The 13053-nt window shown below is 39.8% G+C and overlaps 1 protein-coding gene across 1 annotated transcript; it reads left to right on the top strand.

Moving 5' to 3' along the window:
* The first annotated feature begins 9969 nt into the window (after nt 1-9969).
* LOC147603092 (laccase-12-like) lies at nt 9970-12320 on the top strand. The gene is made up of 6 exons (XM_086797042.1): nt 9970-10102; nt 10187-10341; nt 10440-10684; nt 10790-10918; nt 11001-11972; nt 12057-12320. Exons 1-6 carry the CDS (start codon nt 9995-9997, stop codon nt 12185-12187), a joined length of 1740 nt encoding a protein of 579 aa, XP_086653168.1. The 5' UTR covers nt 9970-9994; the 3' UTR covers nt 12188-12320.
* Nucleotides 12321-13053: the final 733 nt, after the last annotated feature.

Raw genomic sequence — 13053 nt, 5'->3', positions numbered from 1 at the left:
CCTTTTTTAACACATTGTTCTTAAAACTTCACTTATCTAGATTCTACTTTAATTATTGAGAATTACATTCTTGTAACTTCATTTTTGATGTGTTGGGTGAGATAAAAGTAGCATGTGGAAGGAAAAGAATCTGTGTGACTTTACAAAAGTTCTTGAAGACATTAATGTTTCATGACATTCTTTGAGAAATGGGTGATAATTAGATTAGTATTATGAATGAACATACCAAATGTATGTGAACAACCATTTGCACTTAACAGTGTGTATGTGATTCAATCCCTATTAGACCCACATGAAATGAGACCACACTCTAGTCCTACGTCCCCCTATTTCTAACCCAATGCAATGACACTCTATGGAGAAAACTAGGTGTGCTGATGCTCAGTGGTAGAGATATATCAATGCAATGCTCAAAGTACCCAATGTCGAAAAAGCTAGTGATGTGGGGTAAATGTTTGGAGCAATGGGGAGTGGTATGTTACCCCCAAACATTTCTAAGAGTTTCATAAGCCATAGACTATGGTTCAAAGGTTTAAAGGGAGCCCAAAGGATGAAGGTGTACAACCCATAAGGAGGCAACAGTAGGCATCTAGAAGAAGTGGAAAGGGATGCCAAATGGGTGGTCACGTCAAAGAAGGTGGTGCTCGAATATATAATAGATTAGGGGATGCTTAATCAATCTTATGGGCCATGTTTAATGGCTAATGGAGGTGTTCTCAAGCTTATAAAAATGCACTCTATCTATTGGATCAAACATATGATTTTTTGAGCTAAACCTCTTGCCTTATCATTAAGCTTCATTTTTATCATTAGCATTGTCATTAGTGTTAATCTTTTCCTTGCTTTCTAGCATTATACAATCTTGATTATGATCCATTTATATACACCCTAATCAACTCTAGGTGCAAATCTCAAGTTGGTATCAGAGCCACCCCCTGGATAGCTATACACTTCGGATAGATTAGATTATTAAAATGTTTAGATGTTTTTTGAAATTTAAATTTAAACTACTGTCAAACATATTTTCCAATCTTGTATCAAGCTCTAAAATCAATACGAATAAAAGGTTTTTGCTCCATTGTCTTCAAGAAGCCATACCTTGGAGAGCTACAACTTATCACAAGGGGAGCAGTGTTTGTTGATCAAATCAAGTGCATCAAAAGTTCCCACAACACTAGTTGCCAGCAATTCCTAGCTAGGAGGGGGTAATTTATCAATTCATCTTCCCATCATACTCTCAAGAAAATGGTTCATGGGCTCAATGCAGATATTGTAGAGGATATAAGTCAATATTAGATAAAATGGAAAAAATCCCTCAAAATGGGAATGTATTTAAAAAATTTATTTTGGCCATAACTTGAACATGCAAACTCCAAATTTGTCGGACAAAGTAGATCTAGATTCTACTTTTCAAGCTCTTTCCAATGATATGTCACATGAATATGTTTTGACAAACTTTTGGATGAGTTTACCATACCCCCACTTTTTTCATGGGAATGGGATTTTTCCCACTTTATCTAATATTGACTTATAGGTACATTAATTAGTTGAACATAAACAACAAACATTGAAGCTTCATTTGACAAACCATTCTCTACTCTAAATATTATGCTTATTATTAATAGGATAATTAGTGCTATTTTCAATCAACTTTTAAAGCCGTTGAGGGTTCTAATTTATTATTGCGGTATTTTTAAACACTTGTGCATCATTAAAATAAAATTATCCCCTTGGTTTAGTACTCAAAATCCCACTTCTAAATCAAGATATTTTTGGGTTTTATAGTTTTTAAATTTGGGAAGTGTTAATCACATCAAATGAATATCTCAACTTTTGTAACCGGCTAAGCATTGGCTTTGGGGGTAACCCTATTTCAAAGACCTTCCCACATCACCATAAGCAAACCATGTCAAATCCACTCATAGTAAATAATTTAATGGTGAAGGTTTCTAGATATGGCAAGTAAAACTCAAGTTTTTTCTCATGAAGATGGGCTTTGGGGGATAGCAATTGGAAGGGAAAGTGTCCCTATTTATTAGAAGGGGAAGATCAAAGAGATGAGAGAGCCATTATTACATTAGGGCTAGGTGAAAGTTTTATCCACCATCACATTGCTAAACTCTACATCTCACCCTACTTTCATAATGAGGGTATGCATCTTTGATTATCCTAGTTGTGTTCCTTCAAGAAAACAAACGATCTTGAATCAAGCAACTCCATCCCTTGATACCAAAACAAAATATCAAATGTAAACTAGATTCAAAGAGTTGACAAAATGATGTTGGTTGTACAAAAAATCAGTTTTAGACAATACCACGACACATTACCTAGAATGCTAAGAATAATCTAGGGTAGTTACATTTGTTTCTTTATATATGAGGGAGGGAAAATTACATTAATTTAAAACTTGGTGGGGTTGCTGGAAATGAAATATCCTCGACTGATGGTGGACATCCAGATAACATAACAAACACAAGGGAATCCTAAGAAGAATTCCATGAAGTGCTAGAGGGGAAACAAAAAGAAGGAAGAATGGAAAAATTGGTTGGGTGTGGGATTCATTAGAATCCTGAGTAACAAAACACAAGAGAAACCTAAGAAGAATCCCATGGAGTGCTAGAGCGAATGAAGATTGAAAAAAATGGTTAGATGTGGGATTCGTCAGCTTAGCAAGATGGCAAGTCCGAGGGCGGGGGCTAAACGGACTGCTCTGGTCCAATGCCATTTGTTAGAAGGAAAGCAGTTTCCAAACCCCAACTCATGTGGATCTCCAAGTGATAGTGACGAACCGCACTCCTACATGCATAGGGAGAAGGTAGCTTCTTGATCTGAAGGTAGTTTAAACCTTTGAAGACAATGGAGCAAAAACCTTTGATTCGTATTGATTTTGGAGCTTGTTACAACATGAGAAAATATGTTTAAAAGTAGTTTAAATTTAAATTTCAAAAAACATCTAACCATTTTAATAATCTAACCTATCCTAAGTGTATATCTATCCACGGGGTGGCTTTGATACTACCAACTTGAGATTTGCACCTAGAGTTGATTAGGGTGTATAGAAATGGATCATAATCAAGATTATAGAATGCTAGAAAGCAAGGAAAATATTAACACTAATGACAATGGTAATGATAAAAATGAAGCTTAATGATAAGGCAAGAGGTTTAGCTCAAAAAATCATATGTTTGATCAAATAGATAGAGTGCATTTTTATAACATTGAGTACACCAATAGATAGAGTGCTCCAGACATTTACCCCACATCATTAGCTTTTTCGACATTGGGTACTTTGACCATGGCATTGATATATGTCTACCACTGAGCATCACCACAGCTAGTTTTCTCCATAGAGTGTTAGTGCATTGAGTTAGAATTAGGGAGACGTATGACTACAGTGTGGTCTCATTTCATATGGACCTAATACAGATTGACTCACATACACACTGTTAAGTACAAATGATCGTTCACGTACATTTGGTATGTTCATTCATAATACTAATTATCACTCATTTCTCAATGAATGTCATGAAACATTAATGTCTTCAAGAACTTTTGTAAAGTCATGCAGTTTCTTTTCCTTCTACGGGCTACTTTTATCTCACCCAACACATCAATAATGAAGTTGCAAGAATGTCATTCAATAAAGTGAGAGAAGTATCAATTAAAATATGGACATCAAATAAGAACACAAAAAGGAACAATAAAAGAAATAAGATTTCACCTTGTTTTGAGCACACCCTTGTCTTTAGAGGAGTCCCTTTAAGAAATATGGCGGTATGCTTTAAGATGGTATGGGCATACGCTTTAGAAGGGAACGAGCGTACGCTTCTCAGGATGCAGATGGCATGGGTGTATGCTTCCTCAAACACATAGACGTGGCTTCAAGAAGGAACATGCATGCACTTTTGGATGGAGAAAGTATATGTGTGGCAAGCAGATTGTATGGCGTGGAAAGTTTGCCACGAGCATATGCTTTAGAATAGACAAATGGTATGAGCATGGCACAAATGTCACGGATGTATGCTTGCTGGAGCTAGGGAAAAAGAGAATGACATGCGCATGGCGAAACTGACATGGGCGTGGCAATTGAAGGGAACATGTTGGAATGAGTGTACGCTTCTAAGAAGAAACACTCGTCTCGTGACACAAATGGAACGGCCATGGCATTTCCAGTTTGTAGAGATTTTTCAGAGAATGTAAGGTTGTAGGTCACAATATTCTCTGACAGTGCAACTATACCCTTTGGTTAGATTCAATTTATACCTACTTAATGTAAATATTCTCTTTTTAACGCTAACTTCCAAATTAATGGCTGAAGATTTCCTAAGCCCGGGAGGAATGGAACAGGCATGGCAAACTTGCCACCACGATTGTGTCCTCTGAATGGAACAGGCGTTCGCTTCTCAGAGATTCCTCTACAATGGGATTTTTTGCCTAGTTTCCTCCTCTTATTTTTGTAAATTCAAGTATCTTCCTAATGTTTTTGTGGATTTTTGCTTTGATAGGGAGCTAGCTAATCTCTAGATACCTAATTATGCGTATAATGCTTAAAGAAACCTAACAAATGAAGATTAATTCGATAATTAAATTATGGTGCAAACTTAATAAAAGATAAACAACAAATCAAAATATTTATGAATTTCAAGAGCAAAGATTGAACACTTACTTGTGTCTCCCCCCGCACTTGGTGAACACTTCAATGCTCCAATACTTCGGTTGACCTCTATAGCTCCATGGAACACCATAAAAAAAAACAAACAACAAACTCAAACACAAACATACAACTGGTGGATTTGCACTCCAACAAGGCCAAATGAGAACTCTAGCAAATGAAATAAGCGGAGGACCCTAAGCTAAGTGCTATCTCACACAGCAACACCAAAGATGTTAAACTAAACATAAAACCTTACACACAAGAGAGGGAGAGAAGAAGAGAAACAACCATACAAGGATCGAGTTAGAGATGTGCACTTAGCCAAACCTAATGAGAGTTAACTCCCGTTTGTGAGGCTACTAGTGGCAAACTCCACCACCACTTGTGTCACCCAAGTGGAGATTTAAGAGCTAGGTGAAGAGCAAGAAGGAGGGAGCATGCAAGCATCAACAATACAAGCATGTATCCACAAGCTCAAGAGAGTGAGAAAAAGAGGGAGGAAAAACTCAAATGAGACTAATGGAATTGTCCCTTTTCATATTCCATAAAATTTCTTATATACAATAGCTTTTATTTTACAATGGTTGACCACCCATTTACAATCGGGGGCCCAAAACTAGATTCCTAGCTCTATGTATATCTCCTTCCTAGACTAGCATTACACAAGTCATTCCATATCTCTTTTATCGTTCAATGCTTTGCACGGTTACAAAAATATAAGTTATAAGAAGCATAGCCATGCTTGAAAAATAATATTACTGGAGTGGTTAACATGTGCAAGCAAAGTTTGATCACCATAGGATGGTTTTTAGCATATCACTTAGAGCCTAGTGTGGGATTTTAAAGTCTCTTAGTGCTTGAAAAGTCATGGAAAAATCTTTTCTTCACCATGCCATCGTACCCAAACATTGTTCGATGGTGACGAAACTTTGCAAGCATGTGGGGGGAACCCCCAAACGCTCCCAAAGTTTGGTCACCACATCACATGATGTTTTGGTATATTAATTACTACCTGGTGTGGAATTTTCAAATTTCTTTAATGCTATAGAGGCCATAGAAAATCCCAATTGTTCACGATGCCATCATACCCAAACATCGTCTGACGGTGATAAAACTTTTCGAGGATGTGGAGGGGGAACCCCCCCACATGCTCGTAAAATTTGGTCACCATAGGATGATGTTTTATATATCAATTAGCGCCCAATGTGGAAATTTAAAGTCTGTTAGGGCTCGAGAGGCCATGGAAAATCTTGCTCTTCACCATGCCATCGTACCTAAACATCATCTGATGGTGAGCAAACTTTGCAAGCATGTGGGCGGGGACCCCCCCTCCGAAATTCCCATTGTGGAATTTTCCAATTCCCCTCCAAAATTCCCATTGTGGAATTTTCAAGCCATGGAAAATCCCCGTCTTCACCATTCTCTTTGATGTCCAACCCAAAAAATGGATTTTTTAGACTTACTTTGTTTGGCTCCAAATGGTTTCTTAAGATCATCCCATGCTCCTTTAGAGTTGTTCCTTTTTTTAGAGACGCACCTGATACAGACAGTTTACTTATAGTGAACCCCCCGAGATACCACCATATGTACATTGGACCTACACACTTATTCATTTTCTAGAGTGGTCTATCACACAGGTGCCTCATACGCTACAATGTTGGCTGAGAGCCTATAGTTTACATAAGGGTAGGAATACAATGAGTGATATAGATACAAGATGAGATGTGTGCCTTCTGACATCAACTAGAAGACTCTTTCTGATGATTAGCCTTCTTCTTGGCAAGCCCACTTATTTGGATCTTCGTTTTGCTAATGATTGATGTTTAATGCTTTAATGCTGGTAAAGGTTGGGTCGGGTAGGTTCTTCAAGGTAGTCACCAATGGGTTGAATTCTTCCAAGGTCATGCTCTTGAGAAGGATTGATGTGGCATACTTCTCTTCCACTAGAGACCCAACACATGCAAGTTGTTGCATAACACATTTAAGTTTATTTAGATGTGCTTGGAGTGACTCATTCTCTTTCATGTCCAACCCAAAAAAATGGAGTTTTTAGACTGGCTTTTTTTTGGCTCCAAATGGTTTCTTGAGTTCACCCATGCTCCTTTAGAGTTGCTCCTTTTTTTAGAGTTTTCTTCTAACACAATGTGATGTTGGATGAAACTATCACCTAGCCCTAATGTAATAATGGCTCTCTCATCTCTTTTATATTCCCCTTCTAAATAGGTGCACTTTCCCTTCCAATTACTATCCCCCAAAGCCCATCTTTCATGAGAACAAACTTGAGTTTTACTTGCCATATGTGGAAACCTTCACCATTAAATTTATTTACTATGAGTGGATTTGACATGGTTTACTTATGGTGATGTGGGAAGGTCTTTGCAATAGGGTTACTCAAAGCCAACACCTAGCGAGTTACAGAGATACCCAAATTTAAAAACTATAAAACCAAAAAATACCTTGATTTAGGAGAGGTATTTTGAGTACTATAAGTTTATTTTAATTATGCCCAAGTGTTTAAAAATACCCCAATGATAAATTAGAACCTTCAATGGCTCTAAAAGTTGATTGTAAACATCACTAATTATCGGATTCATAAACGTAATTTGTAGAGTAGAGAATGGTTTGTCAAATAAAGCTTCAATGTTTGTTGTTTATGTTCAACTAATTAATGTACACACCCTCTACAATATATGCATTGAGCCCATGAACCATTTTCTTGAGAGTATGATGGGAAAATGAATTGATAAATTACCCCCTCCTAGCTGGGAATTGTTGCCAACTAGTGTTGTGGGCACTCTTGATGCACTTGATTTGATCAACAAGCAATGCTCCCCTTGTGATGAGTTGTAGACCTAGCTCTCCAAGGTATGGCTTCTTGAAGACAGTGGAGCAAAAACCTTTTATTCGTATTGATTTTGGAGCTTGATACAAGATGGGAAAATATGTTTGAAAGTAGTTTAAATTTAAATTTCAAAAAACATCTAACCATTTTAATAATCTAACCTATCCTAAGTGTGTAGCTATCCAGGGAGTGGCTCTAATACCAACTTGAGATTTGCACCTAGAGTTGATTAGGGTGTATAGAAATGGATCATAATCAACACTGTAGAATGCTAGAAAGCAAGGAAAAGATTAGCACTAATGACAATGCAAATGATAAAAATGAAGATTAACGATAAGGCAAGAGGTTTAGCTCAAAAAATCATATGTTTGATCCAATAGATAGAGTGCATTTTTATTCGAGCACCACCTTCTTTGAATTGACCACCCATTTGGCATCCCTTTCCACTTCTTCTAGATGCCTAATGTTGGCCTCCATAGGTTGTACATCTTCATCCTTTAGGCTCCCTTTAAACCTTTGAACCATAGTCTATGCCTTATGAAACTCTTAGAAATGTTTTTGGGTAACGTACCACTCCCCATTGCTCCAAGCATTTACCCCACATCACTAGCTTTTTTGACATTAGGTATTTTGAGCATGGTATTGATATATCTCAGTGAGCATCAACATAGCTAGTTTTCTCCATAAAGTGTCAGTGCATTGAGTTAGAAATAGGGGGACATATGACTATAGTGTGGTCTCATTTCATGTGGGCCTAATACGGATTGAATCACATACACATTGTTAAGTACAAATGGTTGCTCACATACATTTGGTATGTTCATTCATAATACTAATCTAATTATCACCCATTTCTCAAAGAATGTCATGAAACATTAATGTCTTCAAGAACTTTTGTAAAGTCATGTAGTTTCTTTTCCTTGCACATGCTACTTTTATCTCACCCAACACATCAATAATGAAGTTACAAGAATGTAATTCAATAATTAAAGTAGAATTTAGATAAATGAAGTTACAAGAACAAGTAAAATTTGGATAAGGTGAAATAGAATCTTGAAATTGAAAGGGATGTGTAAAAGTACAAGTGAGAGAAGTATAAAGTAAAATATGGACATCAAATAAGAACACAAAAAGGAACAATAAAAGAAATAAGATTTCACCTTGTTTTGAACACACCCTTCTCTTTAGAGGACTCCCTTTTTAGGTAGGGATTCCATTGCACTCAATAATCTCTTTCTTGTCTGAAAACTAAGCAGGGCCATGCTAAAGCTTTCAGCAAGATTTGTTAGCCTCCCATTTTCTTTTCTTGTACCCTATTTTCTTAGGCATGGCCTTGACCTTCTATTTTAGACTATTATGAAGAATTACACTATTTAAAAAAATATTACATAAGATCATAATTAATTTTTGAATGATTACGATATTCAAGAGAATATAAATAATTGTATATAATCCATGTTTCCATGTTGTATTGTATATTATATGTAGATTATAGAAAAGAAAATGTAGACAAAGCGTTTATATTAATTTGGTTCACTTTATTAAAGTCAGTGGATGTTTTATGTGGAAATTACAAACATCCACTGACTTAGTATTGTAGACTTGTAAGAGTGGTTTGATCCATGAAAAAACAACTTATTGAATATTGTCTAATATACTATCCAATCGTAATATAATATAGAATGTCACTAAGTTTTGTACACCTCAACAAGCATTCTCATGCGATGCATAGTTTTTGGTACATAATAAACTTGTCAATATATGTGTGTGTACACACATTAGTTACTAAGGTTTATGAAAATACCAAAAGCAATGAAAACAATCCCAAAACAAAGTAGTCAAATAAATCTAGCGTCCGTGAGCAGATAAAAAGTGGATTTAGAAAAACAACCACAACTTAGTTAGGAATATTTCGATCTTAAAGTGGATGAAATATAAAATCAAAGTATTTAAAAAATGAATATCTCCTGAGCATTGAAAAAATAGATTTAAAAAAGCAACAGTAAGCTAATTAAGAATATATATATGTACTCTTATATGGTCGATGAGTTTTACAATCAGAATTTTGCAATTGCACTAGTTCTGGAAGAAACTTATTTTAGTTCGATCAAAAAAGAAAGGCAAAATGAACAAAAGGGGTTGAAAAAAGTTGTCAAAGCACGTGATATATATATATCAAGTGTGATTGTTGCTTGTAACGTACAACGGGTAGATGTGGGTTGTCAAGAAACGCCACCCACTAAAGATAAGGCCCCATTTTGCTTTGCCAAACATTAGAAACGGACAAGTTACAGCTACTAGATATGGTGAGACTCAAGGCACTCGGGGCCGGAAGATATGGATGATAGCTTGAAGCAACTGCGATAAGAAAAGAGCACCCTCTGCAGTTCTAGCAGCGGTTGGTGAGTCCTAGCAACGGTTGGTGACGATCGTCCTGCGTATATAAAGTGGGCGCCAAAGTCGTGGACGCCAATTCCTGAGAAAGTCAACTAGCAAGCATGGCGCACGGCCTTTATTCTTCTCTCTTGCTGATCGTTGCGGCGCTAGCAATTCTCCCTGTTCATAGGGCACAGCTACACTTGGGCATCCGCCGCTTTAAATTCCATGTAAGTGACCGACTCTGTGTGTGTGTGTGTGTCGTTGGTTGCGCAGGGGCTGCGAATTTTGACATTAATCCACCACGCGCACAGGTGAAGTACAGCAACTTCACCCGGCTTTGCCACACCAAACGCATGGTGACGGTGAACGACGAGTTTCCTGGGCCGACGCTGCTCGTGCGAGAGGGGGAGCGTGTGCTGGTCAAAGTGATCAACGAGATGCCTGACAAGAATATCACCATCCACTGGTAACTTGATCTGAACTAACACGAACGCCATTACGGCCACATAGGTATTTACTTACTTCGGCTTTTACTTTGCTGTGGATCGATCGATATGTATCAAGGCATGGCGTTCGTCAGCTGCGGTCCGGGTGGTTCGACGGGCCGGCCTACATCACGCAGTGCCCCATCCAGCCGGGGCGGAGCTACCTCTACAATTTCACCGTCACCGGCCAGCGCGGCACCCTCTTCTGGCACGCCCACATCTCCTGGATGCGCTCTACTGTGCACGGGGCCTTCATCATCCTACCAAAGGCACAGCGCAGCTATCCATTCCCCCAGCCGGCCCAAGAGATCCCTATCGTCCTCGGTACGTTGCCCCCCATCGAATAGATAAGTTGGCCATCCTGTAGGGGTGGCACTGGTCGTCGATCATGCAGTAACACGTTGAGAATTTTGCAACTTACAAATTCAGGTGAGTGGTGGAATTCGGATACGGAATTTGTGATAAAGCAAGCGCTGCAGTCTGGAGCCGGCCCCAACGTCTCCGATGCCTACACGATCAACGGGCAGCCGGGAGCCCTCTACAATTGCTCCGCTAAGGGTAATCATTACTGTTCAGGCACGGACAGCTTATTGTCTGTACACAATTTGGTTGTTGTAAAAGTCAGCGTATTAAATTGCAGATATGTTTAAGCTCCCGGTGGCGCAGAACCAGACTTACCTGCTCCGAATCATCAATGCCGGCCTCAATGACGAGCTCTTCCTCACCCTCGCCAACCATACACTGACCGTGGTGGAGATCGACTCCACCTATACCAAGCCCTTCAAGGCCAGCTCAATACTCATCGCGCCAGGGCAGACCACTAACGTCCTCCTCACTGCCGATCAGCCAACCGGAAGGTACTTGCTCGCAGTGAGGGCCTACAACTCCGCAGGTCCCACCGTGCCCTTCGACAATACCACGGCCACCGCAGTGGTTGAGTATTTGGGATCCCCCAACTCCTCCACGCCGGTCTTGCCTGCCCTTCCTTCTTACAACGACACCACCTTGGCCAACAACTTCAGCGCTAGTCTGAGAAGCCTCAACTCCAACGCCTTCCCAGCCACCGTTCCCCTCAATGTAGACCGCCACTTGCTCTTCACCGTGGGCCTGGCTAGAAAACCGTGCCCTCGCGCCAAAGTATGCCAGGGGCCCTCTGGAGGCATGTTCGCAGCCGCAGTCAGCAATGTTTCTTTCACCCTTCCCAACACCGCCCTCCTGCAGTCCTTCTTCTTCAAGTCGATGAGCGTCAAGAAGAATCGGACCAGTGCCATGAATGTCTTTCCCACTAGCTTTCCGGACAACCCCGTAAGGCCTTTCAACTATACTGGTGCACAACCCAAGAACCTCGCTCCGCAGATGGGCACACGGCTCTCCTGGCTGCCCTTCAACTCCAGTGTACAGCTCGTTCTACAAGGCACCAGCATCCTCGGCACCGAGAGTCACCCGATCCACCTCCACGGCTACAACTTCTTTGTGGTAGGCCAAGGAGTCGGAAACTACAATACCACGAGCGATCCCTCTACATTCAACATGGCCGACCCTCCTGAGCGCAACACTGTAGGCGTCCCCAAGGGAGGGTGGGTCGCCCTCCGCTTCCGGGCGGACAATCCAGGTACAACTACATCAATATTATGCCTTCAACAAGTTTTCATGTTCTTGCATTGCTCACATTAGTGTCACAACCCTATGCATGCAGGAGTGTGGCTCATGCACTGTCACTTGGAGATCCACACGAGTTGGGGTTTGGAAACTGCTTTCCTTGTAACAAACGGCATTGGATCAGAGCAGTCCGTTCAGGCCCCGCCCTTCGACTTGCCATCTTGCTAAGCTGACGAATCCCACATCCAACCATTTTTTTCAATCTTCCTTCGCTCTAGCACTCCATGGGATTCTTCTTAGGTTTCTCTTGTGTTTTGTTACTCACGATTCTGATGAATCCCACACCCAGCCAATTTTTTCATTCTTCCTTCTTTTTGTTTTCCCCTTCTAGCACTTCATGGAATTCTTCTTAGGATTCCCTTTTGTTTGGTACGTTATGTGGATGTCCACCAACGACGGAGGATATTTCATGTCCAGCAACCCCTCCAAGTTTTCAATAAATGTAATTTTACGGGGCACATTTGCAGAAGATGGAGCAGCCTGAACCTAATGAGTGATACCATGTTGGAGAGTACATTTAATATTTTGTTTTGGTATCAAGGGATGGAGTTTCTTGATTCAAGATTATTTGTTTTCTCGAAGGAACACAACTAGTATAATCAAAGATGCATACCCTCATTATGAAAGTAGGGTGAAAGATGTAGAGTTTAGGACTAAAGAAACACTTGGAAGGAACACAACTAGGATAATCAAAGATGCATACCCTCATTATGAAAGTAGGGTGAAAGATGTAGAGTTTAGGACTAAAGAAATACGACAAGGAGCAATAAAGCTTTCATCTTAGGATGGAGATAAGGAGACGAGACACATGGAAAAAAGTATCAAATGAAGGGGATACTAAGAGCAACAATGCCCTTACCCAAAGGTACGGTTGGGGTATATAGGACATTTCATGAGAATAAAGAGATTTGGGGTACTAAGAGCAACATGGCCCTTACCCAAAGGTAGGGTTGCCATCCACCCAAAGATCAACATTCTTCTTCCCCTCATTTCTTAGTGTGGACATGGTTGAATTAGGTAACGGTTGCCTAACA

Source organism: Cibotium barometz, chromosome 65 (genome assembly GCF_041138505.1).
Source record: "Cibotium barometz isolate CiBa-2024 chromosome 65, ASM4113850v1, whole genome shotgun sequence".
Classification (NCBI taxonomy): domain Eukaryota; kingdom Viridiplantae; phylum Streptophyta; class Polypodiopsida; order Cyatheales; family Cibotiaceae; genus Cibotium; species Cibotium barometz.
This window is presented reverse-complemented; position numbering and strand designations above follow the sequence as displayed.